This window comes from Rhinolophus sinicus, linkage group LG15 (genome assembly GCF_036562045.2).
Source record: "Rhinolophus sinicus isolate RSC01 linkage group LG15, ASM3656204v1, whole genome shotgun sequence".
NCBI lineage: Eukaryota > Metazoa > Chordata > Mammalia > Chiroptera > Rhinolophidae > Rhinolophus > Rhinolophus sinicus.
This window is the reverse complement of record NC_133764.1, coordinates 19,440,080-19,459,233: the sequence shown is the minus strand read 5'-3', so window position 1 is coordinate 19,459,233 and position 19,154 is coordinate 19,440,080. Positions and strand designations below refer to the sequence as shown.

General features: G+C 39.2%; 1 protein-coding gene across 2 annotated transcripts in view; it reads left to right on the top strand.

Moving 5' to 3' along the window:
* CRLF3 (cytokine receptor like factor 3) overlaps window positions 1–19,154 on the top strand; it is a 38,181-nt gene that overhangs the window by 6,291 nt on the left and 12,736 nt on the right. The window contains exons 1-6 of one of the 2 annotated variants that reach the window (XM_019750708.2): window positions 625–854; window positions 12,481–12,688; window positions 15,261–15,348; window positions 15,844–16,021; window positions 17,735–17,957; window positions 18,634–18,766. In XM_019750708.2, coding sequence (XP_019606267.1) covers window positions 738–854; window positions 12,481–12,688; window positions 15,261–15,348; window positions 15,844–16,021; window positions 17,735–17,957; window positions 18,634–18,766 — 947 coding nt within the window. In that variant the 5' untranslated portion in view covers window positions 625–737. Of the gene's footprint in view, window positions 1–624; window positions 855–12,480; window positions 12,689–15,260; window positions 15,349–15,843; window positions 16,022–17,734; window positions 17,958–18,633; window positions 18,767–19,154 lie in introns of those variants that run through there. The other variant, XM_074320096.1, reaches the window with a different exon arrangement.

Below are 19,154 nucleotides of genomic sequence, written 5' to 3'. Positions count from 1 at the left end.
ATTTGCATACTGTTAACGCCCATTTACTTACCATGTTGCAACAGAGACGTTATGTCTCGCAGACAACAGAGACCTTATAGGCTGCACAGCTCCAAATTTTTACTACCTGGCCTTTACTACAGAAAAAAGTCTGCTAACACATGTCCTGGACTTCTACCAGGATTGCTGTGCCTACCGCTGGTCAACGCTTAGGCCTGTCTTGGCTCCCTCATCAGACTACGAGTTTCTGGGTTGTGGGGTGCTTGTCTGAACCCTCTAGGCGTGGTGCCTGTTTTATATAGTAACCTTCTAAAATACCTGCCGCTGTTGGGGATGCTCATTTACTAGGGAGGTAGGACAATGATGATTTAAGAGCCATCTGGGTTGAAATCCCCACGGTTTCCTCCTCCGAGAAATAGAGATACGAGGACGCCAGAATGATATAAGATGTGGGAAACACTTTGTAAGGTGTAGTTGTGTACATCCTTTCCTGCCTCCAGGCGTAACCTCATTAACGACGCGGGCCGGGGACCACGCGGGAGCAAGGAGAAGGCCGGGTGGGCCGGAGGGGTGGGCGGCGCTGGGACCCAGAAGACAGTATCGCAAAGCGCCCGAACTCGGCTGTCAATCAAGGCCGCTGTGGGGCGGGGCGGGCGGTGCTTCCGCCTGCGCTTGGCCTCGCTGGGCCGCTCGGCGGCGCCCGGGACAGTCAGGAATCGATCCCGCAGCCGCTGGCCGCGCGGCCGGACGAGGGAGCGATGGAGCTGGAGCCCGAGTTGCTGCTGCAGGAGGCCCGCGAGAACGTGGAGGCAGCGCAGAGCTACCGGCGGGAGCTGGGCCAGAGACTGCAGGGGCTGAAGGCGGCGCGGAGGCAGGTCGGAGGGCCGCGTCGGGAGGGGCGCTATGGGCCCGGGGGACGAGCGCGATGCCCGGCGGGCGGGCGAGGGCCGTGAGGGCTCCGAGAGGTGGGAGTGCCCAAAAAGTCTGAAGGGAGAAGGGGAAAGGCTCTGAAGGTGCGAGGAGATCTGGCGGGCTCTGGGAATGGGGACAGTGGGTGCGGGTGCGGGGGAGGGTCTTAAGGGAAAGATACACGTTTAGGGGATCCAGGGAGAGTGTGAGGGGGCGTTCCCTAAATCGTGCGGGGCAGTGGTGGGGATAAGGGTGGGGTCCGAGGTTGGGGAGAATGAGGGACCAGAGAAAAACCCTAGGACGTCACAGAGGGTAGTGATAACTGAGTAGAGTAGGGGGAGGTGGAAATTCTTGGGAAAAAGTGTCCTGGGGGGTGGAAACTAGTTTTAGGGAGCCGGAGGACAACGAGGGGTGGTGACTTCGGGAGGGCTAAAGGTGGAAACTAAATGGATGTTGGAAGACGAGGATTGGAGAGAGACAGAGAGAGTGGAGAAGCAGTAGAGTTAACACTAAATGAATGGGATTGATGCCTGAGAATAGTACTTAATATCTCATATCGTCTTGAATGCATTTAAAAAAAAATCATTTAGCATAACCCCATTCTAGATGGTTAGAATTTAAGGTGAAGCTGTGTTGGAAGGGCGGAAAAATATTAAATGAAATACTGGAGGGATGGACTCCAAAGGTGTAGGAAAATGGAAAAACAGATTTAAAGAGGAATACTGAAAGGAGAAGCTCAATATACTTTGTGACAGCAGTTATCTGTCCCCTGGGGACATGGTCTTCTAAGATATAAGAAAGCCGCATGGTTTCTCTACACCCTGAAACATATATAGAAAAAGATATAACCCACTGCCAGTGTGTGATAGGACAGATAATTTCCAAACTACTCTTAACATAGATGGTTAATAAATGCTTTTTGAGTGAGTGGAATTCCATCTGAGTGGAATCATTTGAGTGAGTGGGAATCCATTCATCATTTGAGTGAGCGGGATTTTTTCTACATCACATTTGATATTAATCTGTGTTGTCATCTAGTACCTCCCATGCTACATAGAATCTGAAAATGTACAGCTGGTAGAACAGTGTGGTGATAACTGCCTTTGGATGTTCAAACATCATCATCAAGGATACTCGACATGCTTTAGGTTTTATTTATTTTTAAATCCTTGTAGAGCTGGTATAGGCCAGGCATCATTCATAGTTTAGGAGCAAAACCTAGATATGGTTGTCTTGATTTAGTGAATGCTTTTCAAGGCCTTCTAGTGTAGTCATCTTGATTTTCATTTGAAAATATCTGCATTATTCCTTCTGCTATTTTGAAATAGAGGTTCTAAATCTAGGACATTGTTTAAAAAGAGATTAAAGTATCTCTTATTATAATGACTCATGTTTGAACCAATTAAAACATCTTATATGTGAACAGGACTGTTGTTTAACTGCATCAGCAATTAAGAAGCAGTCGAGTTGATACTAAATGAATGAGCTTATTAGTACCTGGGACTAGTACGTATTAATTTCTGCTGGGATATTGAGTGTATTAAAAATTTTTGTATGATCCCATCCTGAATGGTTTAGTTTTCAATTTCCAAAGCTATCCTCTTTTAAATTTTATATCCAATAATTAAATACAGGACGTACTTTCCGATAATATAGTGTAGTTTAGTATGGGTTTTTGTTTCATTTTTGAGGCCCATTCTCTGACTTCAGACAGAAAGCATTAACAGAACATCCATCACAGCTTGGTTTCTGATGGCATTGCCTTCTGACTAGACTGAGTAATAATGTAGTTCTCTTTTGTGAACCGGAATGTGTTTTGTGCCAGTGCAGTTACAATGGCATCTCTCTTCAAAGCTAATTCAAGTGGATTGTACACGTTTGGGTTTGTAGAATAAGTCCTCTGTCAACTTGGCATTTTAAGGAAGATCTGTGTCACAAAAATGTTATCAAAATAAGCAGCTGCTTTTGTTTGGTGGTTAGGATATTTTTAGGGTTCCAGTCATTTTTAGAATAACTACATAAAATATATGGCTTTTTAGTCAAAGATTTTGCATGGTGTAAGGATGAGAAAAGCAGGGAGGAAGGGATGCTCCCCTTTGTGTGTATTTTTTTGTTTCCTGATTTTATTTTGGGAGGTTATATATACATTTTTTAATTGAGATAATTAAAATGCCATAAAATTCGTGCCTTAACGTATACAATTCAGCAGTTTTTGGTATATTCACAAAGCTGTGCAACCATCAACACTATCTAATACCAGAACATTTTCATCACTCCAAAAAGAAATCCTATACCCATACCCATTAGCTGTCACTCCCTGAACCCCTGGCAACCACTAAATTGCTTTCAGTCTCTATTTGGATTTGCTTATTCTGGACATTTCATAAAGATGGAATCATACACCATGTGGCCCCTTGTGACTGGCTTTCTTGATTTAGCATAATGTTTTCAAGGTTTATCTGTGTTTCAATATGTATCAGTACTTCATTGCTTTTTATGGCTGAATAATATTCGTTGTATGGCTGTACCACATTTTATTTATCCATTCATCAGTTGATAGACAATTTGGGTTATTTTCCTTTTTGGTTATTATGAATAATGTTGCTAAAAACATTCATGTACAAGTTTTTATGTGAACATGTTTTCAGTTATTTTACTACATATATACTTAGGAATGCTGGGTACTACGGTAACTCTTTGTTTAACCTTTTCAGGAACTCAGCAGACTTTTTGCTTTTGTTTCTTACCCTTTAAAAATCACTTATGAGAAAAAAAAGGAAAGAAAAATCTCTCATGACATTTGTCTTATATTAAGAAATCATGTCTATGAAAGTCTAGATGGAAGAGTAAACATCTTTTAACTTATTCTGTCAAAAACAACTGCCAGCGTGTAGCAGTTTCTCCTCTTGTGGTAAATTTATACCCTACCCCCTGCCTTCAGAGAAAAGGAAGTTCTGTGTAGGACTGCAAGGGTAGTCTGTAACTCTTACTGTTTGAATAAGTTAAAGGCTAGTGAGACATTCTCCTCTTCAGGAAATCAGATAATGTTTACAGCTAGTCTGGCCTAACTGATGTTGAAATCATTAAGAATAGTTCTCTATAGCTCCCTGGAATCCCTGGTACTAAGATGTAAATACCAAAGAAATTAACTCCCACTCTCTTTAAATACTCATTTGTTCATTCACTCAATAAATATGTATTAGGTGCCTACTGTGAGTCAAAGATTCTTTTAGGTCCTAGAAATACTGTGGTCTGTTAAATAGATCACTGCACTTGGATTTACTCTTTCCTTTGATGGAAAGACTATTACCCCTAAAAACCTAAATTCTTTTTTTTTGTTGTTAACTTTTATTTATTTAAGTGTGTTTTTCCAGGACCCATCAGCTCCAAGTCAAGTAGTTGTTTCAATCTAGTTGTGGAGGGCGCAGCTCACAGTGGTCCATGTGGGGATCAAACCAGCAACCTTAGTGTTAAGAGCACCGTGCTATAGCCAACTGAGCTAACCGGGCGCCCCAAAAACCTGAATTCTTATGCATTCATTTTTGGATTATACTTCTATTGTGTTTTTCATCACTCGTTTATATCCACAGGGTTTGTGTTCCTGCTTTTTGTACGTAGAGATAGCTGATCAAGATGTCACATGATGATGTCAACTGGCCAGTCAGCTATGTTGACTTTGATGACATTGCCACAAGCTGAGGCCCAGTCCTTAAGCTTTGCAGGTCTAGAAACTTCATCTTTGTACATTATCCAAGGGGGATAAGTTTGAGGTACTGGAAGTGCCTACAGTGAGAAATGCCAATATTCTAGTCTGTGTACAGTTATATTTCACTCTATGAAATGAATGTGTTAGTCTTCATGTGCCTTTTAGTTAGTGCGAACCAATGTCTCTCAGGGCATTGACTAAAGCAAGTCTCTGGGTTTTCAGAGTAAAGGGCCCGATCCTGGGACTAATTAAGATACTATTTGGTGAGCACCCTGCCCAGCACTGGCCAGTGGTGTCCCTTTGATCCTTACTGCAAGTGTGGTCCATGACTGCAGCAGTGGCATCGTGACCTGCGAGCTTGTAAAGAAGGCAAGAATCAGGCCCCACCCAGACCTGCTGAATCATAACCTGCACTTGAATGAGATTGCCAGGTGTGGTATGTAGGCACATTAAAACTTGCTTTAGAGTATATCATTACCACTTAATCAGCTCTCTACTGAGGTCTGTAGGTTAATCTAAACCACAGGTGGGTTGTCATAAGTTGTTGTGGTTGGTCCTGAAGATTAAAACATAGTTTGGAATATCATAGGTTTGTTAGATTATTGTACAACAATATTCACGTGAACAATTGACAATCTCAAGCCGGTGATGTCCTAGCATGTCTTAACATCAGCAATGTGACCATTTGTCTTTCTTAGTATTTTGTTTTCTATTTTTTGATAGTTGATTTCAGATATAATTTCTTGAAGATTTAACTAGTAATGTTGATATTTCTAATGTACAAAACCAGGTTCTCTATAGGTTATTATTCCCACAGGATTTGAAAACACATAGCATACTAGTTAAAGACTGGGACAGATGTAGAACTCAGTGAAAAAAAAAAAAAGTTATTTCAGAAAACCAGGGCAGGAAGTCTTAGTAGCTCAGCAAAGAAAAGAAAGCTATTATTGCTTCTTTTATCTCCCACTTCCCTTTCTGTTACCCATTTTCAAAACAGTCCAAAAATCTGTTTGAAATAATTTGTTACTGCAGTAGTACTTAAAATGTCCCTATTATAGTGTTCTAAGAAAAGGTTAAATCTAGAGCTGGCGAAAACCAAGAATGGATGAAAGAAATAGTTTAAAAATAACCCACGATTCTACTCCTTACAAACAACTACTATTGACATTTTGGTGTATCCTTCCTCTTTTTTCAAAATTTTTTATTGGGGAATATTGGGGAACAGTGTGTTTTTCCAGGACCCATCAGCTCCAAGTCAAGTCGTTGTTTTCAATCTATTTGTGGAGTCGTTGTTTTCAATCTAGTTGTGGAGGGCTCAGCTCACTGGCCCATGTAGGAATCGAACCAGCGTCCTGGGTGTTATGAGCACCGCGCTCTAGCCAACTGAGCCAACCAGCCGCCCTTGGTATATCCTTCTAAACATATCATTTTGAAAAATTGAGAGACTACTGTGTATGCAACTTCACATCCATTTTTTCCTCCTTTGGTTAGCAAGTATAAGCAAGCATAAGCATTTATTATGAAAATTTCCCATGTGCCCTCTAATTTTTAATGCAGAGGTGAATAGAGTCTATTACATAGTTACCTACGGAGCATTTATTGGTGGTAGGCTGAAATGTATTGTTGACTCAGGTTCACCAAAGTGCTAGAAGCAAGCTGTAGAAGCGATACTAAATAATTAACAACCAGGAAAAAAGCTGCACATAATATTTGCATGCAAAACACCACATATACTATTTACATTGGCTTTTTAGTCATCTTTTCCCAAATAAGTCTTTTCACAAATTGTCTTTATACATGACACTTTGAAAGCTGCTGGTTGAATCCAAAACTCACTTGAAAGATATAGATGAGAATTAAAACAAGCATTTTGAAGCATAATGTTAAAATCAGTGATGTTAATTAAAAGTGTGTGAGTGTCACAGAGGTGCCCATTTCTTTTCTGTATAGATTGTTTTCAATGCAAATTATTACGTATGTCTTATTTTGATAGAGAACTATTCTTATTACTATAAGCCTGGTAAATAATATGGCTAGTTTGTGATCTAAAAAGCGAAACAGAAACGGATGTAAGGATGTGCTTTTATTAGTGAGGGATATCAATGAATCACTTATTTGCAGTTATTTTACTTTGTTAGTACTTGCCCCTATTAGCCATAAGACCTCGAGAAACTTAACTTTCCTGATCCTCACCGTCCTTATCTGTACCATAAGGATAAGGATTGTACCTACTTTACTGGCCAATGTGGGAATTAAAATGAGAAATGTATTGAAAATGCTTAGCACAGTGTCAGGGGCATACAAAGTGCTTCATAAATGTTAGCCGTAATAATAAACCCCTAAATATTATTGTTATTCAAGATGACATCCTCTACTTCTCTAACTGGCAACTATTCTTTAAATGTCTCCGACTCTGTTTCCCAGAAGAATGCCCTTTTTTAAAAAAATGTATTCTATGTGAATTAATTTTTTTTTTTTTTAAGATTTTATTGGGGAAGGGGAACAGGACTTTATTGGGGAACAATATACTTCCAGAACCTTTTTCCAAGTCAAGTTGTTGTCCTTTCAGTCTTAGTTGTGGAGGGCGCAGCTCAGCTCCAGGTCCAGTTGCCTTTGCTAGTTGGAGGGGGCGCAGCCCACCATCCCTTGCGGGACTCGAGGAATCAAACTGGAAACCTTATGGTTGAGAGGATGCGCTCTAACTAACTGAGCCATCCGGGAGGCAGCTCAGCTCAAGGTGCCGTGTTCAATCTTAGTTGCAGGGGCGCTGCCCACCATCCCTTGCGGGACTCGAGGAATTGAACCAGCAACCTTGTGGTTGAGAGCCCACTGGCCCATGTGGGAATCGAACCGGCAGCCTTCGGAGTTAGGAGCATGGAGCTCTAACCGCATGAGCCACCGGGCCGGCCCCGAGAATGCCCTTTTTGAGCTCTGATGGCAGTTTGTGGGTATCCCACTCATATAAGAACTTAGTACTACATTTTATTATAGTTACGTGAGCATGCAACTATCTCTATCAGAATGACAGTTTTTTGAGGTCAGGACCATTCCTTATTTGTCTTTGTAACCCCAGTTCCTGGAACATACTGGCATCAATTAATACTGAATGAGTGCCTTTATGAATCGTGTGGGTGTAATTTTGCATTCTTTTTAGGTTGTTTGTGGTCTTGATTATACGCGTCCTATTCATTAATCAAGAATTAAACATTTGTTTTATCATGTGATTTGGTTATTTGTTGCTACATAATGAATTATGCCAGGCACAACAGCTTAAAAAGCAGTCATTTTATTTGCTTGTTATTCTGGGGATTGACTGGTGCTTAGTTGGCCATTTCTCCTGATTTTGCTCACAGCACTCATGTAATTGCAATCAGATGGCAGCTGAGGCTGGAATGTTCAAGACAGAATGTTTGCTTACCTGTTCGGGGCTTTAGTGGCAGCAGGACACCATTGGAATGCTGGCATGGCTGGCACTGGATGCTAATCTCTTTTCCTCCTACCCTTCCCATTCTTACCCCCTTCCACTTACTCTCTCCAGAAAGATAGACATACTTCTTATATGGTGACTCAGGACCCCAAAAGTGCAGAACAGAAGTTGCCAGGTCTTCTTACTAAGGCTGAGGCTTAGAACTGACACAGCATCAGTGCCATTCTCTAGCTGCGTTGCTGCTGGTCACAGGCCCAGCCTATACTCTAAGGGAGAGGACTAGACAAGGGTATGAGTACTAAGAGGTGTGGCTCGTGGTTCTTTGGAGGCCACTAATGTAACAGATTATCAAATCCTATAATATAGATTTTTTGGAAAGTTTTCCAAATAAGCATTAAAAAAAAAAAATCCTAACCGTAAGAGAGGTAAGAAGGGAATGTAGCAGCACTCACAAGTCCCTACATGAATCAGATGGTTCGAATTCTCTGCCGCTTCACTAGCTTTCTGATGTGGACAAGTTCATCTCTCTGACTCCTATGTGTGACTCATCCACAGAGGCTTTCTTCATTGGGTTGTGGTAGAATTTAAATGAGACCATGGATAGATGTACCGGGCACACAGTAGGTGTTCAGCGGATGATAGCTCTTACTGTATTGTTGTTACTGCTGTCATTATTCTGTGTTTTAATGAGAGATGTCTTGGTATCAGTGTGAAGACAAATAGCTAATGCTGTGCATTTCATATGAACTGAGGAGAAACACTTTGGTTAGCTTCTTCAATTTCACTTGACTATTTTAATATTTTTGTCTTTCATTTTTGATCACTATGTTCTTGTTAGCTAGTAGTGTTTTTAAAGCCAGGTCTCTAATTTTAAAATAGCTATAGTTTCCTATTAGCAAAACAACTGAGAAAATAAATTCTTAGACTAAACTTGGGAAATAAAAATTCTTCTATAAAGTCATGAAAATGCCTATTTTAGAGAAGATAGAGGAGATTCCAGTTACTTAATTTCCTGAAATATATATTCTATTCTATTATTATTATTATTCTATTTTTTATATTGATATAGCAACTGTATATTGCCTCTTAAGACTAGAGATGTCTTAAATCAGATTCTACATAGGTTTTATGACTTTTTAGTAGCTAAACTCTGGAGGAAAATGTATCAGTCAATGTTGTCTTCGAGTATATATGTGTGTATGTATATATATATATATACATACACACATACACACAATGTTGTGTGTGAAGTATATATTTACTAGGCTTTTGCATGGCTTAGTATTGATGTATAAACTTGATGACTTTTTGGCATTTTGTGAACTCATCCTCATGTTAAAACGAATAATACAGATGTTTTGGGATTAGATTCAACTGCAGTGGAAACTTTGTAAATAAGTGTTAATGGTCTGTTAACAGTAAAGATGTTAGTGGAAAATCAGTTCAGAATATTATTAATCAGCATGAATAATGTATATCAGTTTCCTTTTTGAGGCCTCGAGTTGTGTATCATTTATATTCTTCTTAAATCTACTTTGTTACAAACCATCAGCATTGTTTTGCCAGAGAATGGCTAGGTAGCATTTGGGGCTGACTGGATTCTTCCTGCAAGGACAAGAAATACATGTCACAGCAGGAGGTGACTCAGTCAATACATAATTTACAGGTTTACCTGGGAACGCTTTCAAGTGGGACCTGTAAGTACTAAACAGTTCGGTGCAGTGGAAAGACCGCGGTCCTTGGAGTCAGACTGTTTTTGGCACTGGGTAGCCTTGGGGAAGTTATTTGACTTCTCTGAGCTTCACTTTCTGCAACAAGAACAGTACAAACCCACTTCTCAGAGTTGTTGTGAAGGTTTACTGAGCTAACCGTGAACACATTGGACCACGGTACCACGTCAAATAGGAACAAATTCACTCAGCAGTGAAGTTTGCATTTTTAAAATGTTCATAAAGCCAAGCAAATGAACTTGATGAGTTACATGATTGGATTAAAAGGTGACTGAGGCTTTAAATTACAAACTATTTCAGAGACACGAAAATGATGCCACAGTCGTATCAAGTTTGAAGCCTCAGCGGTTGGGAGTCTATGAACAAAAGGGACCAAATTTACAATGAAAGTGCAGGAGGTGGATTTGGAAATGGATTCTCCCTTCCCTGGCCCTCTCACTGCTTTGTGTTCACATACTTCCTTTTTTTCTGAGGTTCTGAAACAAAAACAAAACACAGGCCCTGCAAAAGCTGAAGGAGCTTTTGAATTCTTTCTAAAGAGGAAATTGACTTTACCTAACCAATGCACTTCCTGTGTGTGCCGTATCCGTTAGAGAGTAAGACAGGACCTCGCTGGTATCATTGTCAACTGCAGAATTTCCTCTTGGTAGTGGGGGTGCGAGCTGCATTACAGTGCTTTGATATGTTGTCTTCACTTATTCTGGTACTTGGAAGGTCTGTTTGAGTCAGCTGGGGATCTTGTTAAAAGTGTAGGTTTTGATTCAGTAGTTCTGGGTGAGGTCTGAGATTTTCTGCATTTCTAACAATATTCCAGGTGATATATCAAAATCATAAGGCAGTCTCTTCCTGGTTCTTTTGAAAAGGCCTTAAAAGCACATGTGATTAACTTCATTTTTATTCAACAGCATTTACTTGCCAGGTGCTGGTATGTTAGGGCCCAATTCTGAAGGACCCCACAGTTGAGTGATGAACCAAATCAAGTACATTTTGAGTATGCCTCTCCCCCCTTTTTTTAAACTTTGATTTGGGTTTATTTTATAGAAGTTCTTTAGTAACTTTTCAGAGATTAGTTAACAATTAAACTTAATTTAGAATTTCTCCTTTATGATTTAAGGAATTCTTATACTTAACTACACACCTATCATTCATTGTAATTTACATTCATCTCAAAAGGAGAAAAAATTGTGTCTGATCTGTCCACTGCACCAAGCAAACTGCTTTTTGTTTTTTTGTTTTTTGTTTTTAAATTTATTTGTTGTCCTTGGGCATCTTTTACCTTTGTGGTTGTGGACATTTCTGTGAAACAATTTTGTATTCTGCTTTTCAAATTTAGTGTTAGAGAATAAATAGAAAGTTTCCTAATTTCTCTATTAACTGTTGAAATATTGTGCTTTATCCATGTTTTGATATAGTCTTTCTTGGTGGATTTTTCTTGGACTATAGACACTCTTCCTAAGACAAAGTTAGCAAAAGAGTTAGGATAGTAAACATGATATGTCATATGAAACTAATATGATAGTATCTGCAAAATAAAGTATGTGTTTGCTTTAACTCAACTGAGTGTTTGGCTTATAGTTAGAATTTCCCTGTTAAGTGACACAAAGTAAATTGTGTGGTTATCTGTATTCTTAAAAAAAGAGAAAAATCTGGTGTCTGTGTAGATAACTGATTTGCTTTCAAACTATGTGTGAGATGTAAAGGTTTTCTTGTCATATCTCTTAGAACAGCAGTTCTTATCTGGCTCTAGGAACTAAGGCAGTGTTTCTCAAAGTATGGGCTGCAGAATCACAGGTGTGCTTGTGAAAAGCAGGAACTCCGTCCATATGGTCCCCCAGCCTCTCCTCCAGGCTTCCAGTTCAGCGGGTCTGGGATGGAGCCCTGCAATCTGAATTATAACAGATAGCCTGTGCAAACCACGTCTCAGAATTACTGCTCCAGGCCAGCCATGATTGGGATCTAAGGCAATTCGTAACCTCTGTAATTGAATAAATTTCTTTAGGGTGTGGATTACTCAATTTTCTCAGAAGAGGGTCTGTAAACCTCTCAGTGAGATTTGCAAAGTGGACCATGACTCAAGAAAGATTTAAGTCATTGTCCCAGAAGTGTGTTTTTCATGAACATTTTCTGCCTCCTGTGAGGATCTTTGGATTTTAAATAGATTCTTGGTTTTCTTTTGGTCTAATGAGGACATTTTATCCATGAGTTGATTTTTTTTTTGTATCATGGATTTCTAATCTACCATTTCTTTACTTCTTTTCAGTAAAATGAATTGTAATCCCCTCCCATCTTAAAATTCTTTTGTACTGAAATGAACTATTGCTAAGAACTATTTTGTACAGATAATACTTTCTAACATTTATTTATTGCAAGCAACAGTGTGCCAATTGTTTTACCAAGTGCAATATAGATTATTTTTATTTAATCCTCGCAGCAACTCCATGAAGTAAGCATTATTATATTCACTAGAGAAATAATGAACTTAAGGCTTGGATTGCCTGATTAACCTGACCACACTGACACAGTTTGTGAATGATGGAACCGGGGTTTGAGCCCATTCTGTCTCACCTGAGGCCGATCCTGTGCAAGTCGGTGCAAATGAATCACATTTGGTTTATCAATGAATCAAAGATGATGGTTGTGTAGTACCTTGACATGATTATTGGTGATGCTTGTGGATTAACCATTTGTAGCAATTCTGATTCTGAGTTTTTATGTTATTTTTTTATCAGATCAAAGAGAGTGCATCACAGACAAGAGATGTCCTCAAACAGCATTTTAACGATCTAAAGGGAACCCTTGGGAAGCTCCTGGATGAGCGATTGGTGACCCTTTTGCAAGAGGTGGACAGCATTGAACAAGAGACCATTAAGCCACTAGATGACTGCCAGAAGCTCATAGAGCACGGAGTTAACACTGCAGCGGACTTGGTCCAAGAAGGTGGGAGTCCAGGGAACCTAATAAATGTGGCCAGTTCAGATTGACACTTTGCTGATGTCTCAGGATACTGGCAGGCTTATTGCCATCTGTGGGGTGCTTAGAATGTTCCTACCTTGGAACAGTTTGTAATATAGGATGACAGGTAAACAATGAGGTGTCCCAGGGTAAGTGCAATTAAAGTGTTAATTATTATCATTTACAAAACAAGGAGGAGTAAATTATTTTTTTCAAATGGTTCTATGTTAGTATCTTGTTTACTGTTAACAGAGCGATTTTAAGGTCATTTTGAGTGTTCAGATATTTTTCAGTGTTCATGGTTTACAGAATTTAATCCCATTGTTCCTATTAGTAGGTTAAGAAATATGATTAGTGTTTACTCCTGAAATTGTAGTTATATTTCTGTCTTTAGCCAATTATTTTGTTTGAAACATGTCCAGATCTTGTACCTTCCTGTCTTCCTTCTTCCTTTCCTTTCCTTCCTCCCTCCCTCCCCCCTTTCCTTCCTCCACATAAGTCTTTGTCAGGTACATTAAATAAAAATTCTGCCCTTTGGGGGTTCACACGTGAGAGAGGCAGACATCCTGAAAGAGATCTGAGACTTTTTGGGAGCACAGCAGGGGAAGTACTTAACTCGGGAAGAGTGGAGGATAGCTTTCTGTAGGAGGCGTTCCATGGAGGCTTGAAGACATTCATCAAGCAGAGCAAGAGAAGGAAAGGAGATACCAGCATGATTGGGAACAGAAGTAACATCACGAGGGAAGTGAATGACGTATCAGGTATCTTTTGAAGTATTTCACGCAGCAGAGTTACACAGTCAGATCTGCATTAAAAACAAACAAACTGCCTACAGTTTGGAGACTGGATTTGGGGTTGTTAGACTGGAGGTAAAAGAGACTGATTAGAAAATTATGGCAGCAATCTAGATAGGAAACAACGAGGGCAGTGACAGGTGAAGATGAGGCAGAGCTGGTTTTACGATTTTTCAGAGATAGAATTATTGATGATTTTACTGATCAGTAAGTGTTGATTATTGGTGATTGCCTGGATATAAGTTGGAGGAGAAAGGGAAGGATTTAGGATGACCATAACCAGCTTTATTTGGGATAACTGGGTGAACTGGACCTTTTAATGACAGGAAACAAAGGAGAAAGGATGGGCTTTGGTGGGTACTTACACATTCGATTTGGGGCATGTTGAGTTTGAAGTACTTACGATGCCAGGAGGTAGTTGGGAATGTGGATGTGATGCTTCGGAGAGAGCTAATCCCTGGAGATGTCAGTATGGCAGTTAATGGCATACGCATGAAATCTGAATCTACGGGAATAAGTATCATCAAGAGATAGTCTATGATGTGAGAAGAGAAGGCAGCAGAGGGCAGAACCCTAAGGGACACCAACATTTAAAGGGCAGCTGGGGTAAGAAGAGCCAAGGAAGAAGACTGAAAATCATTCATTCTGCAGATTGAGTGCTGTGTGTGTGTGTCACTCCAACTGGAAATCAATCCCCTATTTGGTTCAAGTAGCGTATGGTACTCTGGTACTCGGGTTATCTTTCCATGCTGATTACATTTTTGTCTTCTCTCCAACGAGAAGTGCTGATTGGCCCATGACCATAAGTGTCCCTTGGAGAACATTGTTTTAGCAGGACCACAGAATGTCCTTCCCTGGAGGCTTTCCAGTTGGAAACAAACCCAGAAGCAGTTCAGCATAGGTCAGGGTGCACACCCATCACCCTAAGAACTGAGAAATGGTTTTAGTTTAGAAAAGAAATCCTTGGAGGCACATACATGTTTGTTACAGCATCGGATGCTTCACTTGTTTTGAGACTTCAGAAATATTTTAAATTTCAGACTTTTGCCTCTCCTCCTTCCCCTCCCTTCCCAAGGGATAAAAACATATTTATGGACTTTTGAGGATTTTGAGGCAGTGTTCAGTGTGTCTCTGTTTTCCTTTGGGTGAGGGAGAAGGTCACGTCATGTTGTCTCAAAAAACATGAGTACCTCCAAAGCACATTCGGATGGAAAAGAGCTCTGGTGGTGTTCTTTAGGGCTGTGGAAGGACAGAGAAGTTGGTCATTTTTTTTTAAATGCCTTTCTATAGCATTTTCTTTTTATTGTTCTGTTGAGTAATTTCTCATCTCATGTATGATAATCTTTTGGGAAAACGTAACTGTATCACTTGGTTTTATGAGGCCCCGTGCCCTCTTACTCCTGACAGAGTAATAGTTGTACTGGCTCCTATTGGATTTGATCAAATTTCCGTAGGGCAGACGGAAAAGGGCCCTGGGCCTTCAGCTTTGCATACAATTGTTTTGATAAACCAGATTTCCTTGTATGGAGCAGAATATACATCTCTGTGTACCCCTTTTATATACACGGTATACCCCTTTTCCTCTTGAGCTTAACCTTAGAGCCTTAGACTCACTTCTAAAATAGTGTCTATTTTTACTTTTGGGGAATTTGACCGTGGCATCACTGAAGAATTGTTTGCAAGAAAACCGGAGACCTACCAGTGTTGATTACTTATAATGTGACAATTTTTCACTGTTCTGGTTCTCTTGTTCCTGATTGTAGGTGAAATTGCCCTTCTTGGTGGTGTAGGAGAACAGAATGAAAAACTGTGGAACTTTACCAAAAAGGCCTCACACATTCAGTTGGACAGGTAAGAGTTAGTGCCTCTGGGGCTTTTAAGCATTTAAACTATCTGCTCACCCTCCCCTTAAAGATTCTGATTAAGGGAGACAGAGAATATATTTTTCAAGGTTTCACTGCTCATTGCCAGTATTACTAATATGAAATAGTTGTGATTGTAATCTTTGGTATAGTATTACTATAGGTTTTCTTCAATTCTGGTATAAAAGAATTGTTAAATTTTAAAAATTCTGAACATAACATTGAAAGTGAGTCACAGCTCAGGAAAACAGGTCTTTTTTTGGTGTACACTTAACAACTGTGATCCTACGAACCTTTTATCTTCTTACTTATATTGTCTGGGGAAGAGAATCTTTATGTAGCATCTTGCAAAGCCCCCACTGCCATTTACTGGGAGCTTCCGCGTCCTTATTATCAATAGTAGTATGTGACTGAGCTGAAATATTTCTTGTATTTTTAAGTTTCAGCTAAAAGCCTCATAAACACATGAGCTTTGTTTCCTCAGCTTACCAGAAGTGCCTTTACTGGTCGATGTGCCTTGTTTATCTGCACAGTTGGATGACTCAGTTCTTAACATAGTGAAAGACCACATTTTTAAGCATGGAACAGTAGCATCTCGCCCACCAGTACAGATAGAAGAACTAATCGAGAAACCTGGAGGCATCATTGTGCGATGGTGTAAGGTACGTAATTCAGAATCCTAGAAATGACTTCAACATTATGGATTTGAGGTTTGGGGCCTTTAAAAAGTTTCTTTTATTAACTGTCTGTGAATATTTTCTTCATAAACAAAAGTCCCTTTGGCTTTACAATTAAGATAAAGTCACAGGGAACTGGAACTGAAGTAGCTCTAACAGTTTGAGACTAACAGTTTTGAAGGTTCTTTTTAAAAACCCTGGATCACAACATTGTTTCCATCACATATCTCTCAAACTTTAACTCTTAGTGAGTTAAGGATTGCTCCCATTTCTCTTTTAATAGAAAATTCAAATGATGATAGTCAATATTGGGCATCTGATATGTTTCTGTTCAACACTCAACTAATACCTCTGAAGTAAAATTTCTAAAGTATGGTTTCTTCACACTCTCAGCATGGCTGAGGATTTTGTGTAAGATTTTGTGTATTAAATCAATTATGTAGATGAGTTGACATATTTTAGATAGAAACTCTGTCCACTTGAGTCATACATAGTATCTTGGCTGTTGACAAACACATCATTCAGAGGGGGGTGCTCAGCTTCTGGAAACTATTTTTTTGAATGGAATTTTTTTTAATGAAGCCTTGTATAGAAGAAAGAAGTAGAGATGCTTTTGTTGGTTCAAAACAAGGACTCTTATCCCATTTTATTTTTTTGCCTATCAGTGGACCTACAGTTGTTTCCAGTTTTTTTAAAATAAGCATTATTCATGTTTCCTTGTGCACATGTGTAAGATTTTTTCTAAAGTATATACTTTAGAGTCTTAGAGTAGTAGGTCTTAGAGTATTAGATCTGTACTAGATAATACTGAACTCTTTCCAAAGTGATTGTAACAGTATATCCTTCCACCAGCAGTTAGGAGTTCCTCTTACTCTGCATCCTGACCAATACTTGGCATTGTCAGACTTTATATTGTTGCCAATATGGTACCTCATTGTGGTTTTACATTGCATTTTCCATATTACAGGTTTGGTGGAATATTTTAATATTTTTTTACTGCTTACTATACTTTAGAATACTTATTCGTTTCTTTGCCCATTTTCCTATTGGGTAGTTTGTCTTCTATTAATTTTGAGGAGTTCTTTATATATTCTTGTTATTAATACTCTCTTCGTTATACCCTGTTTCCCTGAAAATCAGACCTAGCCAGACAATCAGCTCTAATGCGTCTTTTGGAGCAAAAATTAATATAAGACCCGGTCTTATTTTACTATAATATAAGACCCAGTCTTTATAATATAATATAATATAATATAATATAATATAATATAATATAATATAATAAAATAAAATATAATACCGAGTCTTATATTAATTTTTGCTCCAAAAGATGCATTAGAGCTGATTGTCCAGCTAGGTTTTATTTTCGGGGAAACATGGTGTGAATGATATAGTTGTGGGATTCTTTCTCTTGAATTTTGAATGTTTTATCTTTGGCATTATTGTGTAGAAAATGCCATTTCTTCAAGGGAAGCATATTTTTTCATATCAGACTGGGAAGTCTAACACACATGGTTCAACAAAGAAAAGAAGGAAAATAACGATAGCATATTTCCTATGACCTTCCTCAGATTAGCCCACATTCAGCACATGGGTTTGTGTGCTTGGCCCAAAATGCCCCCATTCTAAGTTCTTAACCAGTGATGCTGAGAGAAGTTTTTCTCTGATTTTTACCTAACATAAAGCCTTTCTCCTTAGGTGGATGACGAGTTTACAGCCCAAGATTACAGGCTCCAGTTCCGTAAATGTACTTCAAATCACTTTGAGGACGTATATGTAGGCTCTGAAACTGAATTCATAGTATTGCACATAGACCCCAATGTTGAATATCAGTTCAGAGTCTGCGCCCGAGGAGATGGCCGACAGGAGTGGAGTCCTTGGAGCGTCCCCCAGATAGGTCATTCCACACTGGTGCCTCATGGTATGCTGTTGCCTTCTCACGCCTGAAGCTTAACTGTGCATAAGAATACTTGTATTCCGTGCTAACAGCCCCACACTGACAACCCTCTTTTCCTAAGGAGAAGCCCGGAATTGATGAGAATAGCATGGAATATGTCTTTTACTTCCTGCTCCAATTATGATTTGTGAATTTTGAGAACTTTTCATCAGTTCTGATCTCCAGAGTCCAAAATAGTGCCAGACAAGATTCGTAACATCCTCTAAAACCACGTTTTAAATATTGCATCAGGAAATGGCAATATTTGATCCAGACCTTTGAGATAGATCTAGGGAGAGGCTTTTGCTTAAAAGTTGTATCATTTGAAATTGATCTCTCCTGTATTACTAGTTTAACAGATGTAGACTTATTTGTTAATTAGTTCTTAATCAGATTGGTATAAGCTGAAACATGATTTTATTAGCTAGGCGATAACACTTACTTTATCACCCATGCCGTGCAGGAATAGACGAAAAGCTTTTCTGTGATTTGTAGGATTAACCATGGTACTCTGTCACGGAATCTTTTTTTTTTTTTTTAATTGAACTTGCCCATGACCCATGGTAAGCTCTTCTACTCGCAAGTTTTGTTTAATGTATTTGTACGGAATATATTCCTCAAAAGATTCTAATAATTTTTAATGTCTTTGCTTTTTAAAAAGAGTGGACAGCTGGCTTTGAGGGGTACAGTCTGAGCAGTCGAAGAAATATAGCACTCCGGAATGATTCTGAATCCTCAGGTGTTCTCTACTCCAGCGCTCCAACCTATTTCTGTGGGCAGACGTTAACATTCAGGCAAGTAGATATGAAGGTATCTGTCTGTCACGGCTTGGGCAGTATAGTAACGTGCACAGAACAGACATGAACTTTGGATTTAAAATTGTCCTGAGGTTATTCATCATTTATAGGCAGTGGTACTATGGGGAGATTTCTCTACTTCGCTTTGCTTTAGTTTTCTCATATGTATTCAAAGGGTTATTAGGAAGATTAACTAACATAATGGATATGAAATGCCTTGCTTATGCCTGATACATAGTATGGACTCATTCTGTGTAGGTCTGTTTTCTTCTTGGTAAATAGAGGTAAATAAAATACCTCTCAAAAGTTGATTTTAAAAATCCAGAGGCCCAGAATTCTTTTTTTCCTTTGTGAATCAATAAGAGTAAGTCTCTCTCAGTATAAA